Source organism: Cladophialophora immunda (assembly GCF_000835495.1).
Source record: "Cladophialophora immunda strain CBS 83496 unplaced genomic scaffold supercont1.8, whole genome shotgun sequence".
NCBI lineage: Eukaryota > Fungi > Ascomycota > Eurotiomycetes > Chaetothyriales > Herpotrichiellaceae > Cladophialophora > Cladophialophora immunda.
The window spans coordinates 736611-755383 of NW_015622548.1; the positions used below are offsets into that span (position 1 = coordinate 736611).

Consider the following 18773-nt stretch of genomic DNA (forward strand, 5'->3'; position numbering starts at 1 on the left):
GAATATAGCATTACCAGACATGTTCTAGCTGGGCGTTGCTGGCAATAAAGGGATGGAGCTTGCACACAGGAAACAAAAAGGAACGTACGTAACTACCTAGATAACTTGTAATACTTGTACCCTAATCACCCAATTCTACTGGCCTGCCTTGACCGCTGCTCTATGGAATACTACGTACATACCTTCATAGATATTGGATAGATCCACTGTAAGAAGAGACACAGTACAAACTGGGCTGAGGGTATATCGTCCCCGTACACACAGGAATCTTCTGCGCATGCATAAATCCCCTCATAAACAGCCGCGACTAGCATTTCATGTCTCCAGAGAAGCATGTGTCTAGTGTCTTGAGGACCCATCACCAACCTTGCGCTCGTTACCGATACAGCTGCTCTATATGGACTGGTAGTATGCGCAGGACTCCAACTAATCGCGTTCAGGGCCGTCGTCTCTTTCACCCAAAACAATTACTGCGACTGTGGCGTAAAGCTCCTCGTCTGACGCGGATCAACACGCAGTTACACGCTATACGCCCTCCTTTCCCCTGAATCTGGTCGGTAACATAAGTTGTTCTCGCGCTGGTCAACGGCTTCCACCCTCGCTCCCGGACCCCCCCCCTCTAATCGTCCAACAAATTTGGCTCACCATTGACCTGCTTATTTCCGCCCTCACTGTCCCTCGTGTCCTTGGTGCTCTTTTTCCCATGTGCCTTTCTTGCGTAGAACTCATCCAACAATTTGGGATTGATCCGATTGAGCAACTCCTTGGGGAAAATACGGAGCAAGTTCCAACCAAGATCCAAGCTGTCAAACACAGACCGTTTGTCATACGGGCTCTGAGCGATGAACTGTCTCTCAAATTTCTCCAAGAATTCCAGCGAAAGCTTGTCTTCTGCGCTGAGAGCTTCTTCACCAACGACAGCTTTCATGGCCGCAGCGTCACGCCCGATGGCGTACTTGGCGTACAGTTGGTTTGACACGTCACCATGATCTTTCCTCGTCAAACCCTCACCAATGGCAGACTTCATGAGCCGCGAGAGAGAAGGCAGAACGTTGATTGGAGGGTAGACACCCTTGTTGTGCAATCCACGGTCAACGAAGATCTGGCCTTCTGTAATGTAACCTGTCAAGTCGGGAATGGGGTGAGTGATGTCATCATTAGGCATGGTCAAGATGGGAATTTGCGTGATGGAGCCGTTTCTCCCTTCCACACGACCTGCTCGCTCGTAGATGGTGGACAAATCGGTATACATGTAACCAGGGTACCCACGACGACCCGGGACTTCTTCTCGCGCGGCCGAGACTTCTCGAAGAGCATCGCAATAGGCGGACAGATCGGTGAGAATGACCAGGACGTGCTTTTCCAGTTGATAAGCGTAGTATTCTGCGGTGGTCAGGGCGAGGCGAGGCGTGATGATACGTTCAATAGTGGGGTCGTTGGCCAAGTTCAAGAACAGAGTGACTCGTTCCATCGAACCATTCTCCTCGAAATCTCGGGTGAAGAAGCGGGAAGTCTCCATGTTGACACCCATGGCGGCGAAGACAATGCTGAAGTTTTCCTCGTGGCCATCGTGGACCCCCTTCGTGGGTTGCTTGACCAAACCAGCTTGCCGACAAATCTGGGCGGCGATTTCGTTGTGGGGCAGACCGGCGGCGGAAAAGATGGGGATCTTTTGACCTCGAGCGACCGAATTCATGCAGTCGATGGCGGAGATTCCTGTCGAGATCATTTCCTCGGGGTAAACCTTTACCCTGGTCAGCAATCGAGGCAGCAGGCAAGACAGAGCCGACTTACTCTGGAATAGGGGTTGATGGGACTCCCGTTGATGTCGAGATAGTCCTCTGCCAGCACCTTTGGGCCTTTGTCGATAGCTCTTCCTGACCCATCGAAGATGCGACCAAGCATGTCTTCTGAGACGCCAATTTTCAGACTGTGACCCGTGAACTCGACTTTTGTCTGCAATTGAATAAGCATGGGGCCGTGTAGGATAGCAAGAAACTGTTCACCTTCTTCACATCGATGCCAGAAGTGCCTTCGAACACTTGCACAATGGCTCTGTTGCCTGCGCGGACATTTGTCAATTCCCACGCCTCTTTGCCTAGATTCTGCACATTGTAGCAAACACACCTCTTGCCTCGAGGACTTGCCCAGATCTGCTCGACCCATCAGGTAGTGTTAGACTGACGATTTCGTTGTATCTGGGGAATTTGACCTGGGAAGGTGGTTTGTTAGCGATAAGTCCCACGGAGCTTCCAGCCGCCGCCGCAGCTTCAACGTACATTGTCTAGAATGACCAGAGGCCCATTGACACCTCCAATTGTGTTGTACTTCAACCTGGGCTTGATGGAAGCCATCCGATGATCTAGATCGGCCATTCTGGCGGCCTGGCGGGGTTGGGAGACGATAGCAGAAGAGGGTGGGTGAATGTGAGAGACAGAAGCAACTCTTTTTGCTAAGTAAAGGGACGAGCTTCCTCAGCAGCCACTCAGGGCCAATGGACGAATCGGAGAGGTACGATGGCGCAGGCGAGCAACAGCTGCAACTAAGGACGAGGGATCTCTTTTCTCCAGAAAGAACAGCGCAGCAGAGTTTCGTAGCTGAGGTTGGAGATCAAATCGGAGCTGCAGCTGCAGCTGGCGATGCGGTCACTGGCGAAGCCGCCAATCGTGATCCCGCAGCCAAGGTTGTGATGGTTTGGGACGAGAGTGATGCCGCTCTATGTCCACCTCAGCTGGTCAACAGCGGGCAGGAAGTCACCTGACTGCACGTGCTCCAGTCAGCAGGCTAAAGGATCTAGCGCCTGGTAGCCAATATCAAGCGACATTTTTGAGTGCTATATTCCCTTTTGAAGATGCAGTCAAGTCCGCGGATAAAGAAGAGGAATCGGATGTATTCCGCATTTGGTCGTAGTATCGATATCAAAAGATATTGATATAGATATGGATATGGATATGGATATGGACATGGATGTAGCCAATTTCGTGGCACAGCATCTGTATCTATTTCGAGGTTGACTGCTGTATGGGATCAGACTAATTGGCTAACCGGCCACTTTCCCACCTTACTCCAAGTTGAACGTCAAGCGGAATCAAGAAGGCTGGCTCTGAGATCTGCGCGCAAGCCATCCCATGCCATCGCGTGCAAGAGCCTAGATTTCGATGACCGTGTCGTCTTAGATTCTCTTTGAATCCTCACCCCTTCGCCTTCGAGATTTATCCTTCTTTCTCCTCTTTGCTGTTGCCATTGCTGCGCCGCGGAGCTTTTCTGGGTCTCTTTCCCTTCATGATGGCCTTTCCTGTCATCATCTTTGCCTTCATTCTCGTCTTCGTGCTCGACCTCGTCCTCTGCCCAGAACCTCACTCCGAAACATCTCTTGCCAGGCGGATAAATCCTCGTCGTGATCACGCACCGCGAATTGACAAAGACTTCAAGCACTGACTCGTCGAAGAAGACGTGAATTTGCAAATTCTCAATGCCTGTCTGGGTATTCGTCCCTGCCTCGGCCGCGATATGCTGAACGTCGTCCTCATCAGCAGGAAGGAGGGTAAATAAAGTGAACGGAGCGATCTCGGGGGCGGTGTTGATCTTTTCACCGTCGATAATATGTGTGGAATCAGTGACGGGTCGATCAATTCTGATGGTCTCCTTGCTAGGTATGAATGAGATTGTCGTCGTTGCTGCGTTCGAGCTTAGTCGAGGGGCCATGTTGTTCTGTTGGGTTCGTTGAGCGCCGGCGGTGTGAAATATGCTCAGCCCGATCCTCTTGCACGCTCGGGAAAGGGATAACGTGGAGATGAATTCGAAACGGTGGGTTTGGATGTCCATGAACGTGTCACCTTCGGGGTTGAGGCCCTGTGAGTGACTCGTAGGGCTAACCTTCCTGGCGCTGTTGCGGAGAGATTGGATGCATGGAGCGGGAGAGATGCCAAGTGTGCGGATTTTGAATGTCTGTTGTTCCCTGTCTGTCGACTCTTCTCGCTCAACCTCTATCGACGTGATGTTTTGCAATCTGCTCCTTAAGGTACCAGTCACGCCCTTCAGAGTGAGAAGAGTAACTTCTCTGGGCAGGGATACCATCCCACTCCAACCCTGTTTATCAACCAGAGCTTGGGGTAAGTCTTCCTCGGTAATCCAGCCCCAAACAACTTGTTTGTCGCCGAGAGGGTCACGGAAGGTTGTGGCGGCATAGAGAAGACCAAAGTCGAAGCGTCCTCCGAATTGGTAATTCATTTTCGGAAGCTTTGTCTGTGTGCCGGTATCAGAGATCATGACATCTGTAGATTGGAGAGCTCCACACATCCACTGCAGGGACGTTGCAGAACGGGGAGGTTTTGTTGGTTCTTGCGGATGCTGTGTGAAGAGGGACAATTCATGATCCGCAGTATTGGCTTTTGAGCCCTCGCAGCCAACGACGACGAAATCCCTACTCTCATCATCTTGTTCGTTCTGGAGGGTCATGAAACATGCGCACTCCCAGTTTATACCCATATCGCCACTCCAGCTAGATAGGGAATGGCTTAATCCGACATCAAACAGCGGACTGAGGTACTTCCACTCTGTTAGGTTTGATGGGTTGACTTTGTAAAGAAATGCTGTGGGCGAACAGTTCCTAATTCCTCCAGAAATCATGCCATATAACTGATTTTTGTCGTCGCCGAGGAGCTTGGCCATTGAAGGCCAGGTTGCAACAAACGGATCGCGCCAGCCTGTGACATCGAGGTCCGGCGGCGGCTCCGGTAGAATGGGGTTCTTCGTGACCTTTGTCCATCCTAGGCCACCGTCTAGAGATAGCGCAGCGGCGAGCGTCTCCGTTCGCCGTACGTAGGGAAGAGTGTAGTGTAGCGGTAGTCGGCTTATACCAGTGTATAACACCGTCAATTGTCCAGCACCAGACTGCCCGTCCAAATTTGCGGGAACCGAACAACCTGTAAAGCATCCTTTTGCATCGTACCACTCATCGGCACTGAGTCCAGGTTCGACAATCGGCGTTTGAGATAAATTCCAATTCACCATATCCGTCGAGGTAGCGTGGCCCCAACAGATCGAACCCCATACGACCGAACCAGATTCATTTCGACGAGGGTTCCACTGGAAGAACAGATGGTATAGCCCTGTTGATGAGTCGTAGCCCGGGGCGCAGGGGTCGTTCATCCAACCATGGCTTGCTTGTAGGTGGTATTGAGGTCGCCATCTGGAGAAGATTGGTGTTGGAGAAGGAGGCTGAGGTACAGGGTAAGAGGTTGATAGTGAGGCAGCCCGTTCATTCGCTTGAATGCCCTGAATTATTGTCCGAGATGCGCCTGTCAGATTTTCACTTGCTCTGTCCGTTGAGACGTCAACGAGGTCGGTGGAAGCTCGCAACTGTATAGCGTCTGCACCCATCCTAGCTCGTTAAGCACTGAGCGACGCTATCGGCGCCATAGAGTAGCGATCCGATGCAAACGCCGCAGTCGAACCCGGCTTCCACGGGATATTTGCTCGGAGATATAATGCCCGCCTGGGACCTTTTATGCACAGCAAACACCAACGTTATAGTCCAGTTGAAGGGGTTTTTAACACAATGAGAGCTGATTCCACGAAGGGAAACAAGCCCGCTCACCCATCGACCATGGCTAGCCGAGTAGAAGTGGATCATATTGGGGGCACGAAGCGGCTCCCCTTGGGCATAGGAAGTTGAAGTATTGGGTGGGGTTGGCGTCGGATGCAAGTCGTTGGCGTAAAGTTGATACTTTGACATCGGCAGAAAAGGCCCGATTAGAGACTGCGCTTTTGATTGGCTCGTAAATTGGAGGGCGAATTCCCAGATCAACAGAGATGACTTGCTGTGCCACGATCAAGAACTGTCCATCTCAAGACATTTTCAATGCTTTCCAGAAGATATTGAGCAGGTTGGTGTGAGCATGGTCGGGACCGTTGATGTCGTGGCCAAGATCAAGCGTGTCAACCGCGTTTGAAAGCCTCGCCCGTGCGTGGCCTGAATTGCTGTGTTGTCGATAATAGATCAAGCACCCAATTCTCTTCCTTGCAGACTCCCATCTTTCGCAAGCCAGAATAGCTCACCCGACCTGGACATTGCAGGTTGCCTTCACTCCCCGACTGGCTCCGGCCTCGCACTGAACAGCAGCTTAAACTTGACAACATCCACGATCTCCAGCGCCTCACCGCTCTGTTCGTCGCCCATGTGATCGTTCTCATCGATTTTCCGAAGAACGGCCAATGGTTTCGCCAACTTTTTGACTTCACCGGTCAATCTCTGATGCCTGCCGACGTACATATAGACTTTCTTCATCCATTTGCCCTCGTTGGCGTCTTGAGGATTGTACAGCGGGAATTCAAGGCGCCCTATGGAGTGCACAGCTTGGGACTGGTCTGCATTCTCTGTTGCGAGATTCTGGAATGGTCCGTGGATTGTGCCTTGGATCTCCACAATGGCCAGTCCTGAAGGGGTATGAAGAAGGGAAGGCAGCGGGTTGAGGTTTGTCCCATTTGTCTCTTGGGAGGGAGCAGCGGGACGCAGCACGACTGCTGGCATTGTTGGATGTATGTTCACTCTAAGAATTTGTATTTTTTGAAGAAGACGCAATGACAATCAAAGAGAAATAGGAGACGCGGACGCGTTTTGCGTCTGTATACAGGTGGATTTACTGCTTCACCGTACATATGAGTCCATCACGTGAGAGGCTGTCGACATCCAACGTCCCCCATGCACATCGAGGGTTACCCTGACGATGGTTTCCAGAACTTTCCCATTCGAGGAGAGACCTGAACGGGAGGAGGCTTGGGAACCCGAGGTCGCTTATCTTTCCATTTCGGGAGACTACAAGACGGCATAAGGGGGAGGCCGACGATCAACACCACGGAGTATCTCGACCTACCCTTTCCCAGGAACACAAAAGAATCATGGCACCTTACGGTCCGGCTCTTCTAAGTCCTTCAAGGGTCTTATCTTCAATAGCTCCTTTATGTCCGCTTTGTCCGCGTCTCTTCAAAGGCCTGCTTCAGACATCACTTGTCCGTCACTCCTTGCTCTTCTGACATTGGGTGTCGCGGGCGCCCTTATAAGACTCACCAGCTTCAGAGTTTGAAGCCGTCTGGAATGATCACCTCCGAAAAGCTCCCCAGTACCGGTGTGATGTTGCTGTCCTTGGGCTTTACCTCTGTCCCCGCGCCAGCCATGCCTCCCAACGCGCGTTTGTACATGCGCAAGCACATGCGCGGATTTGAGGACGGCTTGAACTGGGCAAGTGACACTCAACGAGACACCGATCCAGCCCGCTGAGTCTTCTCCGTCCGAAGATTCGCCGAGATTCATGTGAATATGCTCTTTCCAGGTGCTTCATGGCCGCAGCAAACTCTTGACAATCCGAAGTTGAGCCCCGCAGTCTGCTTCACTCGCGGTCATTGTCACAATAGAGCGAGTCATCCTCATACAGCGCACAAAGACCCCGTGACTTTTTCTCGCAGATGGACTGCGCAGACGGCAGAGAAGAGCATTTAATCTCGAAAACGGCTCTCGTCGGCGACACGACCTATCATAAACATGATATAAAGTTCCACTCTCCTAGACACTTTCAACCAAAGACGACGGAGTCTCACCAATATCGACTTACATAATATTGCCAGCTCGAGGCACCCAACTTGACGCTAATCTAAAGCAGTGCTCTGAAAGCGACCAGCAGCGAGCAAATCTGAAGCCACAAGGCTGTGGTGTTGGACTCGGAGTCCTCCATTTCCTCCATCGGGGGATCCCATCAGACTCGCTTATCGAACATCGAGTACCGTCTTGTCCCGTAATCAGTCTTGTGGCCCCGAGGAACCCCCATTACCACACGACAAGGACTTCCGAAGAGTGAATTCGCGTGAACATTCACTTCCCTCCCCCGCTGCCTAGCCAACCATGCCAACTGCCTGATACGCAATCTGGCACTTCAGTACTTCCAGACTTGTCTCCGATATCGCAACCCCGGTCCATTCAACATCCTTCTTCTTCTTCATCCAATCCAACAATCTCCACAGAACCCAGCTTTTTCCCCACCAATTATCATTCTTATCCAATACCATGGGTCCACGGAGAAGAGGAAAGCGAGTATCGCTGGATCGACTGTCAGCAATCACCTTCGATGACAGAGCAAGCGTCGACAGCAAGGAGCTAGCCACCCAGACATTCTTCGGAAAGAAGCAAGATGCCCTCGCCCCCGTCCCCTCGCATGTCGCATCTCATACATCTTCTGTCACATGGAAAAGCCAAGCCATCAAGGACAAGGAGGAGTATGAACGAGTCAAACAGCGGGTCCGCCATTTTGCGCCAGAGCATTTCAAGGCCAATGCCAGATCGGATCCAGGAGTCTCAGCAATCTTTCCGCAGAATGTCGGCGAGTGGATGACGCACAAGAAAGAGATGCTTGCGTTGGCCGAGGCCGAGCAACAGAAGAACTGCGAAATGCTCAAGGATCAGATCGAAGCTCGCCAAAAGATCCCCAAGTCCCAGCGCAAAATCAAATCCGTCTTTGGCGAGGATGGCAAGATCTTCAACGACGGGCTCAGCCCAGTACTGGGGTTCCCTACCATCTGGTCAGCTGAGTACATCGGACAAGTAGCCAAGTGGCCGAGCAATGGGGAGCTGCAATGGAATGGCGACAGTCGGCAGAACCTCCTCGCAAAGACAAAGTGCGGCCGCTTTCTCCCTCCTCCTCGTGCTCCCGCCAACCCGTTGGCCCCATTCCAAGAGCAGCCCTTTTTGAGGCAGTTGCCCCTTGACGAAGCTGGACCTATCTTCTGCATGGGACCCCGACCGGACGATATCTACGTCAACAATGCTGACATGGATAGCGATCCGCAGTTCGAGGTACTTGGCAACTTCTTCTTGGGTACAGAGCTGATGCAGGAAGTTGGCCAATGGAGGCCCCCTCTGGTGCCAGAATGGCGACAGGAGCAGTTCAGGATGGGAGAAGGAGCAATGATGTTCTACGAAGGAGATGCGTTGGTCGGAACACCCGCGATGGGCAGTGAGATGTGGTTCGACGAGAGCATGCAAGCTGAGATGTGGTATGATGAAAGCATGGAGCCAGATACGTGGCAGGAATACCCTGTGTGGTGGTGAAGGACATTGGATTGACTGGGCGTTTTGCTTGGAGGAGGTTCAGGATGGTTGGCCGTCTGCAAACAAATGCATACGGTGATTGTTGGTTGTTATAAGGAACTGCTTCAGGGGAATGCGGCTTGGTTCTTTTTCTCCTTCAGCAGGAGGCATGGGTTTGATTGTTTACAGGTTTCCCCACACAAGGACGCTGAACAGGATCAGTGACGACTATCACGACGACATGAATTGACGGGGTTTGGGTTTCTTTTTGTCATATGCATTGCGAGCAGCGAGGTTGGAAGCAGGAGGCGGATGCTGCAAGTTGGCATTGATTGTCCCTCCGAGCTCCAGCTCTCGAGCAGGGCGCAGCATCAGCGTCGCGAGTTGGAAACATCATGGGGGTAAGAAGGATTGCATGACAACGCCGCAGAACGATGTCGAGATGGTGAGAGATACATAGCAATACGAAACATCATGAAATCAGAAATTATGTATTGGTGTGCAGGGCCCCCCTCGGGCCTCGGAGTCGCTACGTGCCTTCAAGCAGGGCGATAGATTGACTGCCTGACTGACACGTCCAGTCGTGTCAGCAACGACTTTTGACTTGTGCAGTTTGTGTCGCCTCCCTTCTCCAGCCTCCGCCCCCAACCCCAGACGCTATGCATGCACAGGCCCTGCAGAGGGTTTAGCTCTGTATACAAGGATGCGGGTGCGGAGCCCGTTGCCGACACCCATCAGCGCAGCTTTCTCTCTCCCATCGACCTCGGCAGGATTACGGGTAATGCGGCCGTCAGAGAACTCTGCTCCATCTCACGCGCAAGATCGCCCTAAGTGTACGAATCGATATATCATGGACGCCTCTCTTAGCTCCCTTGTCGTCCAAGTACGATCTCCTGCTCCAGCAGCACCTCTCACAGAATGGGCCGTAAGTCCAGCCTCCAGACCGCTGTGTATGGTTTCCTAACTGACCATGACCGCCAGTTCCCACCGTAGCAGCAGCCATTGCGGGTGGCCTCGCTACCGCCGCCTACCTCGATGCCAAATTCCTCGTCCGCCATGATCTCAGTTCAGGCACGTTGGCTGCCAACCAGAAGAGCGCAATGGCCTTCACCATGGAGAGGTACCAGACGAACAGGATGCTCATGTACCACGTCTTTGAGGAACATGCCACGGGGAAGAACGCAGACAATCTATTCCTCATCTTCGAGAACCGATCGTGGACCTACAAGCAGTTCTTCGATGACTTGCACAAGGTGGCCAACTGGTTGATGAAAGATTTGGGCATCAAGCCTCAAGAAATCGTCGCCTTGGACGGTGGGAACAGCCCCGAGTATCTCATGCTGTGGTTCGCCGTCGAAGCCATCCATGCCTGTCCCGCCTTCATCAACTGCAACCTGACATCTGGCCCGCTCACACACTGCGTCAAGCTATGCGACGCACGGTTTCTGATCGCAGACCGCGCCACACAAGATCTCGTACAGCCGTGTGAAGGAGACCTCCAAGCTTCGGGCATACAAATAGTCTACTACGACGAACCCTTTTTCGCTTCTCTGACAGACACCACTCGAATCCCCAAATCCCTTCACCAAGGAATCCTGCCCACCGAACTCGGTGGTCTTATCTACACATCAGGCACAACGGGCATGCCCAAGGGTGTGATTATGCTTCGTGGCCGCGAACTCAACACCGCCCGGAGTATTTCGACGTATCTCAAGCTCAAGCCCCATAACCGCATGTATACCTGCCTGCCCCTGTACCACGGCGCCGCGCACGGCCTGTGCCTAACGCCCTCGATCTTCGCCGGAGCCACCGTCGTCCTCAGCCGGAAATTCTCCCACAGGACGTTCTGGCCAGAAGTCCGCGCCTCCAAGGCCGACATCCTCCAGTACGTGGGTGAACTCTGCCGGTATCTCATAAACGCCCCGCCCAGTCCGCTGGACAGAGAGCACAACGTGAAGATGGCATGGGGGAACGGCATGCGGCCGGACGTTTGGGAAAACTTCCGGCAGCGCTTCGGAATCGAGACGATCAACGAGCTGTACGCGGCCACGGATGGCCTGGGCGCGTCTTTCAACGCGAACAAGGGCGAGTTTGGCAAGAACGCCATCGCCATGCGCGGGCTGTATTGGAAACTCACCAACGGCGCCAATGAGAAGAGAGTCAAGATCGACATCGACACCGAGGAGATCCTGCGCGACGAGAACGGCTTCGCGATCATCTGCAAAGACGGCGAGCCCGGCGAGGTGGTGCACCGGATGGATCCGGCCACCGCGGACACGGTGTTTGCGGGATACTACAAGAACAAGTCGGCCAGCAACAAACGCAAGATCCAGGATCTGTTCCAGAAGGGCGATCTGTGGTTCCGCAGCGGCGACATGATGCGCCAGGACCCCGACGGGTGTGTCTACTTCGTCGACCGGCTGGGTGACACGTTCCGGTGGCGCAGCGAGAACGTGTCAACCAACGAAGTCTCGGACGTGCTGGGCAAATTTCCCCAGATCGCCGAGGCGAACGTGTACGGCGTGCAGGTGCCCCACGCGGACGGCCGCGCCGGGTGCGCCGCGATCGTGCCCATCGAGTCCATCACCTCCGCCGACCAGCTCGACCTCGCCGGCCTGGCGGAGCACCTGCTCTCGACGCTTCCGCGGTACGCCGTGCCCATCTTCCTGCGCGTCGTGCCTCAGCTCGAGTACACGGGCACGATGAAGCTGCAGAAGGGCCGCCTGCGCGCCGAGGGTGTCGACCTGGACAAGATCGAGGCCGCCCGCCCCGACGACCGCCTGTTCTGGCTCCCCCCCGGCGGCGCCAAGTACGAGCCCTTTGGCCGAAAACAGTGGGAGGAGCTGAAAGCCGGCAAGGTCAGGCTGTAGACGCTGTGTGCTTGCTACATACGAGTTCATTGTAGATGGCTATGTAGATGGTGGAGTGGGATAGATGATGCGCCTGATGGGGCTGGCGACTTATATAGGTAGGCACATGCCTGCTAGAGAGCTAATGATACAGTGCCATCCTCAACCCCTCCCTACTCTCTCAGAAAGAGTTGAATGGCAGGACACGTCTGGATGATCAAGGGGTGTTCCAAGGAGGGGGAATGCAAAAGGGGAGTTAGATCGACACGGCGTAGTTGATCGAGCTACCTCGGTAGGCAAGGCTGCGCTAAGCTGGACTGGGATTCTGATGCACAGCGGATTGTAGCAAGGCACACCATTCTGTGCTTCGTATCTTGATGCGTGCGAGGTCTATATCATGGTGCTCAATCGCCGTCAACAGAGGCAGTTCTGCCTGTTCGACGTGGTTTCCATTGTCATGTGCTCCGTCCGAGTCTCTCGCGAGACACATCGACCTCTACTAACTGCAACACCCATACCAATACAGGATATTTTGAACATCAATCAATCCGTTCCTCTGCCTCTTTGTGCAAAGAAAGCATCAAAGGGTCATCAAGTCCTTTCGTCGAGTCACACAAGTCCGTGGGCTAGACCCCACAGAGCAGTTATGGCACCGGCAGAATAGGTGGCTCCTGAACTCAACAGGCCGAGCCAAACCTCTGCGAGATTTCCGTTGCTACCTCTCCGGAACAATGGATAAGCCGCTATTCGTGGATCAGGATCTCCAAGACAAAGGATCATTCTTCAATCCACCCTCACAAACACCTGAAGCCATTCGGAAAGATCCGATGTCGTACCGTCAAAGCAGATGCTGCAAACCATATATCGCCCGCGCTATGCTTGGTTCCATCATTCATGACTTGGGGTATAGAAAGCAGGAAAGACCGTACTTAAGAGTCAGAAAACATCGGTGGAATATACAACGTGAGCATTAGCCAAGCAGATGATTGATGACCGGAAGCGAGGTCAAGGCTGCATTGGCTCCGAGGCGTCGAATGGGTTGCACGGAGGTCTCCTGAATAAAGATGTCGACTGTCAACAGACATGAAGATGATCTCATTCGAGGGCTCGTTTCAAGTCGTTCCATTTCTGCTTGAGCGCTTCATGTTCGGCATTGAGCTATTGAGCAATGTCAGAAGTCCGTGTTCACCACTAATATCAAGGGGCGAAATGTATTACTCACCTCAGCGTACTTCATCTTTATCTCCACGAGCTCCCGCTCCATTTCGGCCATTTGTTCTTCCATATGGCGGTTCTCATTCTGCACCTCGATATTGCGCTGCATGACCTGTTCCGTTCCCGCGCGGAGCCTCTCCTCGACGTTTGCTGCTTCACTTTCTGCGACCTTTTTCAGCTCGGCGACCTGTCCAGTCAAGCTCTCGTTGCGGTCTTGCAACTCGGTGTTCTCAACTTTTAGCCGCACCAACTCATTGGCGATCTCGATGTGTTCTGCGTCAGATTTCTCAGCTCTTTGCTCGAGCGAACGGATCTGGGCGGCTTTGGTTGCACAGTCGGTCTTCAGATTTTCCAGCTCGGTCTCGCGTGCTTTCTCGGCCTTTGTAGTTGTCTCCCATTCCTCTCGGTATCGATTGAGCATCTCGGGCGTCAGTTTTACTGCACATGCGTCTTGGACAAGGAGATCTGCTCGGTAAACCTCAGTGTCAGAGCCGCCAGAGCTGCCGAAGAATCCTGACTCTAGTATCGATTTGGATGAGGGCGCGGCATCGATATAAACATCGAAGATCTTTTCTTTGAGGAAGTTTGTGAGGCTCTGCATATCCTGCATTACCAGCAGCGTGGCTACGTTTCGCTGGATGACAGCCATTCCAAACTTCAAAATCGCACCCTCGAGCCCTTCGCACAGGACCAAATCATAGACCCGCATGACCAGTTGAAGCGGAAACCGGTATGCAAACATTGTCAGAAACCACTGTGTTGCATAGAGCTTGGGGGTAACACCTCGGCGATTGAGATGGCAATACAATGCGGGCTCCAAATCCTCTAGTAACCGCTCAAACTGATAAAGATGTAGATGTAATCCGGGCATATCCTGGATGAAAAGATCGCGGAGTTGGTATTTGTTCATCAATCGAACAAGGAGGCAGAAAGCTTCTTCCTCGGGCATCGTGAACAAAAGAGGCATGATGATAAAGTTCAGGCCTTGAGGGTATCCGACGGCGTCATCAAAGAGGGCATATGCGCGGCACACGTGGAATAGTCCATCTTGAAGGCCCGCTGCTGCCGCATACTTCGAGTAGCTGGTCCTCGAGCCCATGTCTCGCTTGATCATCTTCTCCAGCTTTGCCAGTGCTGCAGAATCCTCTTTGGCCTTTTTCGCCCTTTCTGCGGCCAGTTGAGTCTGGAGCCGCGCCGTGCTCATAGGATCTGTTGCTTCCTGGGAAGGCGAAGGAGATGCAACGCCTACATTGGAGCTGGTGGCAGGTGTTGAGTGATCAGATCTTATCGACGATCTCGACGATGCTACTGATTCTTTCTCTTTGGCGCTGCCGTTGACATGCCCATTCAGTAAAGGAGATTTAGCCATGCCCTCTTTTGTTTCCGAGTGTGGGCCTCGGGACTTGAGATCCCAATAGACGGCTTCCAGATCCTCGTTTTTGCTGCCTGCTAACACTTGCCATATAACCGGTCTGATGGTCTGTGGGATTCCACCACTGATGGCTTGCGTGAACTCATCAGGACTTGTCCGAGCAACAGCCTGCGGACCCTCATTGACAACATTTTGCCAGAAGTCCCAATCAATCGGGGTGCTCGTGTCTGCAGTTGCTGCTGCCACCCCTGCTACTGTTCCGGGAGGCAAATTTGGATTGGTGGGTAGTGATTCGACCATGGGCGAGGACGGAGACATGACAGGAGTAGACACAACATTTTCATCCTGACCGACACTGCCCGGAGTGGCAATTCCAACACCCAAACTAGCCGACCGGCCTATAAGTCCTGCTATTGCACCTCCTTCAGATGACTCCGCTCCCTCCAAGCTTGTTATGCCCGCTTCTTCCCGCAGCCGGAGCATTTTAAATTGTTCGCGGAGCGATGCTCTAGAGGGCTGCTTCTGGCCGCTTGACCCATCTTGAGACTCTTCTAGCGCCTTTAGCGTCAGATCCGCGTTGCTGCCGAGAGTGGATGCTGATGCTGCCGTATTCCGCCGTGTATCAAGTTGTGATTTCGAGGGTAAAGGAGGAGAACGAGTCTCTTTTGGAGCCGATGTTGCTCGGCTCAACCATCCGAAAGGAGTGGTCACTTTGCGGCTAAAGGAGGAGGTCGATTGTGGTTGAGGTGGTTGCGGAGACGGTGCTCGGGCGTCTGAAGCTTTTCTGGGAGGAGGCGGTCCCCAAGGCACTGATGGTAGGGAGGCAGAAAAGCCTTGGAATCTCGAAGGGCGAGTAGCAGGCTTAGGGGGGACAGGTTTCTCTGAAGGATCGCCGGCGGTGTCAGTGGAGGGTTCGGGGGGTTTTAACGTCGGTGTTTGCTGGGCGTCGTGGGAATCATCCACCGCGCTTGTATCATCAGTAGTTATATCAGGGACCTTCGACTCTGTGCCCCCCGTGCTCTCTCTTTGCTCGCCTTTGGATTGCTCGTGGTCGTTCGAGGTCGGAGGAGGAGCATCGGAATCCTTGGGCTCCTGCGGAGGTTGATCCGAGTGGGAAGAATTCCGCTTTGAATCATTGTTGACATCGTTGGCATCCTCAAATTTCTATGGGTTATCAGAAGAGATCCTTCATCTCAACGCAGAGGTGGGAAAGCCCAATGCCTTACCTCGTCATTGTCCGGGTTGTCTGCACTGTTCGCCATGTTGATCTGCCTTCAGGAGCCACTCGGCATGCTCATATCATCTTTTACCGCAGGATGTCCGATATCTTCAGGAGTTGGTACTCGTGGTCTATTGCCTGGAGGTGGTGGGAGTGTGTGTCGAGGGTTGGGGCGCGTTGTTCTTGCAGGCGATGAGGGATAGTCGAGAAAGATCAGGTGCGGAATTTCAAACGAGGGTCAGATGTCACCGCAGTCGGTCAGCAACCCAGAGGAGGGCAGTGCTTGGTGATATTGACGGACGATGAAGCCAGGGAATCAAGGAACCTGCCGATCCTGGACGTCTGGCCTTTGATGCTTGCAGGTTCAATAGAGGCAGTCGAGCGAATTAAATGACCGTATGACCACTTTTTCTTGGGTGACGCGGAGAGCTGCAACTTTTCAGGTCTGTAAACAGTTGATAGCGGAAAGAGGGATCGACAAGACGCCGCAGACCTCGTGGTCAGGACAATCAGGATTCAAGGTCTATTGCTGGGGAGGAAGTCAGGGTGAAGCCCGAATGAGTCTATCGAGAGGAAAACTGTCTTTTTCTCTTTTCTGGTATCCGATACTGTCATCCGCAGTTTGTACCACATCACGATCCTGCGGTGCTCGATTCCCATGCCCTCCTTGAGCCCATCTGTGCCCACTGCCCACACAGCCATGGACGCCATGTCAGGTCCAGGGGCCAGAAGGCGTGTTTAGCATCAAGCATTTAACCTAGTGAGCCCCATTTCCTCGCATGTCCGTTGCCTTGCCCCTTTGATCAAGCCCCATCACGCCGTTGTTTGGCTGTGCCATAAAGGGGGCTTGCAGCCTGCAAAGTCCTTGCGGCTCCCGATGCAATGGGGCTTGTTTCACCTGTACCAGGGACTCGTCACCCGCATAGCTTTGGAGTCATTAACCTTTACAAAGGACGAGTTACGCACCACTGACGGGTCTTCCTTCTCCCATATCATATTGTAGATTCGACTTCAGTTGGTACCAGCTTGTCAGGGGCCTCATCACTTCAACGCCGCCTTTGTTGCTTGCCAAGCTGCTGCTCCATATCAATCCACCTGCCTCTCCTGAGAGGATCGAGGCTCTTGAGGTTGGCCAACCACTGGGCCACCTTTTCTCGGTCCTCGTCTTCTAATCCGGTCTTTAGTTTGCTTTCCAGCATTGTACACTCGATCAACGCTTGGTATGGCCACTTGCAATCCTGGGCGTCCTCCAGAACTTCTTCAATGTACTCCCGCTCCGATGCGATGTATTCCAGCCGCTGCTCATCCGAGAGGTTCGGTGCCATACTCCGCAACGATTGTTCAATATCAAAGGTGCACATCAGATTCTGGTGATAGAACCAAAGCGATTGGTCGTAGGGGTCAAATAGAGCCTTGTGTATCAGTTCGAGTTCTATGATGATCAGCATCCGTTGACAACCTCGTCAATCGAAGCACTTGCCTTCGTCCAGCATCTTTCGTCTTTCATCATCTGTGGCCTTCTCCTCGTCCAAGATTTTGAGGATGAGCTTCGTCCGGTTGTGCCAGGCTGAGAAGTTCGACAGATTGGTTCCTATCATCTTCTTGGTATATTCCAACTCCTGTCTCGCCATACTTTGTCCCCGTAAAGCTGGGCTCTCGAGGCTATCCACCACTGTTCGTCGATAGCCCCAACCGTGGAAGTTTCGGCTATCCCGACTGAGCATCTTGCCTACCAATACAAGCTCCTCCTCCCATATCCCTCGCGCTTTCGGAGAGGGGAGCAGAGCCGTAGACTGCTCGAGGAGCCACAATCTATGGTTCCATATCCAGTAGCACTTCGGGAATTTGAGAAGTAGAGGAAACAAAAATTGCAAGTCCAGCTGGATGATATCCAGCACCTGGCTGACTCGAGTCTCTTCGTCCATTTGACCGCAGGCGGTCTGTCTTGCAAGATCCTCGAATTCGCTGACATAGACGCGGCGGCGATGATTCCAGATGGTATAGTACTCCGGATTCCTCTTAAGCAACTGGGCTGTTTGTTGGAGCAATGCAGGGGTAAATTCGCTGGCAGAAACCTGCTCGCAATTAATATCAGCACCTTCATCTCTGATCAGTTCGAGGCTGGACGAGAGACCTTAGCATTAACTTCTTCAACAAGCTCTTGATATTGAGTGATTTCTTGCAACTCCTTCTGCCGTGCCTCTACCGTCCGTTCCTCGCGCGTGGCGGTGCGAGGCACGCCATGCTAGCGACTGGGTCAACTCGGAGAATTTGTGACTGCGGACTTTTTGTGCCTTACACTTGCCATGGCTGAGAATAAGGTCGATTTAGGAGGCAGTATCTCTCAGATGCGGTTTGCGGAAGGTATGGTGATGATGGATGTGGCAAGGTGAAAGAACGATGGAGGTGAGAGTCCAACGACGCCTTTGCCGACACCAATTCCAGGCAACAAACTTAACCACCTATTATCTCGTACTTCAACCACCAAGCATCCATACCAACCCACACGGTTACAGACAAGTGATGGCTTGTCACTAACATAGATACAGGTACTTGGCGTATCACTCACGCTACACTCGATCCCGCCTTCGCTCTCCCTGCTACTTGCGGGTTGACGGGCTGGGAGGAGGCTCAATTGCATCCGCATGATGCCTGGGGATCTACTTTGCGCTTCAACTCCTTGAGCAAAAAAGCCAGAAGTCCTTCTTCCGGCTATTCCATTATTCTGATAAATCGTCCCCGACTACCGTCCCAAGTGCTCGGCGTCAAAGGTGCTCCTGGCCACCTAGCACTCCTCCAAATGGACATTGCCGCCTCCTCCACCGAAACGTCGAGTTCAGAACTGTCAACCAGTTCTCGCTCCTCAGCTACGGATGATGTGAGCAGGGAATCCGCGTCTCCATCACCACAAGAACATGGATTTTCAACGACAGGAACCCCATTGCTCTCTCACCTCCCCCAACACCAATCCACGTCGAGGCTGATTTCCGAGGACCACCCTGCCCAGGCCCTCCCACGAACCAGGTCTCGTCCCTAGCA

The 18773-nt window shown here is 53.0% G+C and overlaps 7 protein-coding genes across 9 annotated transcripts; 2 read left to right on the forward strand and 5 right to left on the reverse strand.

Moving 5' to 3' along the window:
• Positions 1-84: 84 nt before the first annotated feature.
• On the reverse strand, positions 85-2676 carry PV07_12311 (V-type proton ATPase subunit B). Its single transcript, XM_016399828.1, has 5 exons — positions 2280-2676; positions 2128-2212; positions 2007-2062; positions 1795-1956; positions 85-1744 (listed from the first exon to the last, which is right to left on the reverse strand). Exons 1-5 carry the CDS (start codon positions 2373-2375, stop codon positions 620-622), a joined length of 1524 nt encoding a protein of 507 aa, XP_016242640.1. The 5' UTR covers positions 2376-2676; the 3' UTR covers positions 85-619.
• A 402-nt stretch (positions 2677-3078) lies between these two features.
• On the reverse strand, positions 3079-5382 carry PV07_12312 (uncharacterized protein; the record flags this gene model as incomplete). Its single annotated transcript, XM_016399829.1, has 1 exon — positions 3079-5382. One exon carries the CDS (start codon positions 5380-5382, stop codon positions 3079-3081), a length of 2304 nt encoding a protein of 767 aa, XP_016242641.1.
• Positions 5383-6085: 703 nt separating this feature from the next.
• Positions 6086-6532, reverse strand: PV07_12313 (uncharacterized protein; the record flags this gene model as incomplete). Its single annotated transcript, XM_016399830.1, has 1 exon — positions 6086-6532. One exon carries the CDS (start codon positions 6530-6532, stop codon positions 6086-6088), a length of 447 nt encoding a protein of 148 aa, XP_016242642.1.
• A 1514-nt stretch (positions 6533-8046) lies between these two features.
• On the forward strand, positions 8047-9331 carry PV07_12314 (uncharacterized protein). Its single transcript, XM_016399831.1, has one exon. It carries the CDS (start codon positions 8060-8062, stop codon positions 9098-9100), a length of 1041 nt encoding a protein of 346 aa, XP_016242643.1. The 5' UTR covers positions 8047-8059; the 3' UTR covers positions 9101-9331.
• A 446-nt stretch (positions 9332-9777) lies between these two features.
• PV07_12315 (uncharacterized protein) lies at positions 9778-12282 on the forward strand. The gene is made up of 2 exons (XM_016399832.1): positions 9778-10004; positions 10061-12282. Exons 1-2 carry the CDS (start codon positions 9998-10000, stop codon positions 11947-11949), a joined length of 1896 nt encoding a protein of 631 aa, XP_016242644.1. The 5' UTR covers positions 9778-9997; the 3' UTR covers positions 11950-12282.
• PV07_12316 (uncharacterized protein) lies at positions 12283-16488 on the reverse strand. Its single transcript, XM_016399833.1, has 3 exons — positions 15742-16488; positions 13151-15679; positions 12283-13086 (listed from the first exon to the last, which is right to left on the reverse strand). The coding sequence occupies exons 1-3, from the start codon at positions 15775-15777 to the stop codon at positions 13024-13026; spliced, it is 2628 nt and encodes an 875-aa protein (XP_016242645.1). The 5' UTR covers positions 15778-16488; the 3' UTR covers positions 12283-13023.
• PV07_12317 lies at positions 16469-18115 on the reverse strand. 3 transcript variants are annotated; one of them, XM_016399834.1, is made up of 4 exons: positions 18034-18115; positions 17869-17979; positions 17215-17809; positions 16469-17166 (listed from the first exon to the last, which is right to left on the reverse strand). In XM_016399834.1, exons 1-4 carry the CDS (start codon positions 18040-18042, stop codon positions 16781-16783), a joined length of 1101 nt encoding a protein of 366 aa, XP_016242646.1. In that variant the 5' UTR covers positions 18043-18115; the 3' UTR covers positions 16469-16780. The 3 variants fall into 3 exon arrangements, with proteins under 3 accessions (XP_016242646.1, XP_016242647.1, XP_016242648.1); XM_016399835.1 differs by having other exon boundaries at positions 17869-18115; XM_016399836.1 differs by lacking the exons at positions 17869-17979; positions 18034-18115 and having other exon boundaries at positions 17215-17843.
• Between the last annotated feature and the right edge of the window lie 658 nt (positions 18116-18773).

What these genes read in the sequence shown, in the direction of transcription:
- PV07_12311 (XM_016399828.1), bottom strand. Translation starts at nt 2,375, where the DNA reads ATGGCCGATCTAGATCATCGGATGGCTTCCATCAAGCCCAGGTTGAAG. An exon ending in GCAAGTCCTCGAGGCAAGAG is followed by an intron (nt 2,063 to 2,127) that starts GTGTGTTTGCTA and finishes ATGTCCGCGCAG; the next exon opens with GCAACAGAGCCATTGTGCAA. An exon ending in CCATCAACCCCTATTCCAGA is followed by an intron (nt 1,745 to 1,794) that starts GTAAGTCGGCTC and finishes ACCAGGGTAAAG; the next exon opens with GTTTACCCCGAGGAAATGAT.
- PV07_12314 (XM_016399831.1), top strand. Translation starts at nt 8,060, where the DNA reads ATGGGTCCACGGAGAAGAGGAAAGCGAGTATCGCTGGATCGACTGTCA.
- PV07_12316 (XM_016399833.1), bottom strand. Translation starts at nt 15,777, where the DNA reads ATGGCGAACAGTGCAGACAACCCGGACAATGACGAG. An exon ending in ACAACCCGGACAATGACGAG is followed by an intron (nt 15,680 to 15,741) that starts GTAAGGCATTGG and finishes GATAACCCATAG; the next exon opens with AAATTTGAGGATGCCAACGA. An exon ending in TAAAGATGAAGTACGCTGAG is followed by an intron (nt 13,087 to 13,150) that starts GTGAGTAATACA and finishes ATTGCTCAATAG; the next exon opens with CTCAATGCCGAACATGAAGC.
- PV07_12317 (XM_016399834.1), bottom strand. An exon ending in TTGAAGAAGTTAATGCTAAG is followed by an intron (nt 17,810 to 17,868) that starts GTCTCTCGTCCA and finishes AATTGCGAGCAG; the next exon opens with GTTTCTGCCAGCGAATTTAC. An exon ending in ACGAAAGATGCTGGACGAAG is followed by an intron (nt 17,167 to 17,214) that starts GCAAGTGCTTCG and finishes TGATCATCATAG; the next exon opens with AACTCGAACTGATACACAAG.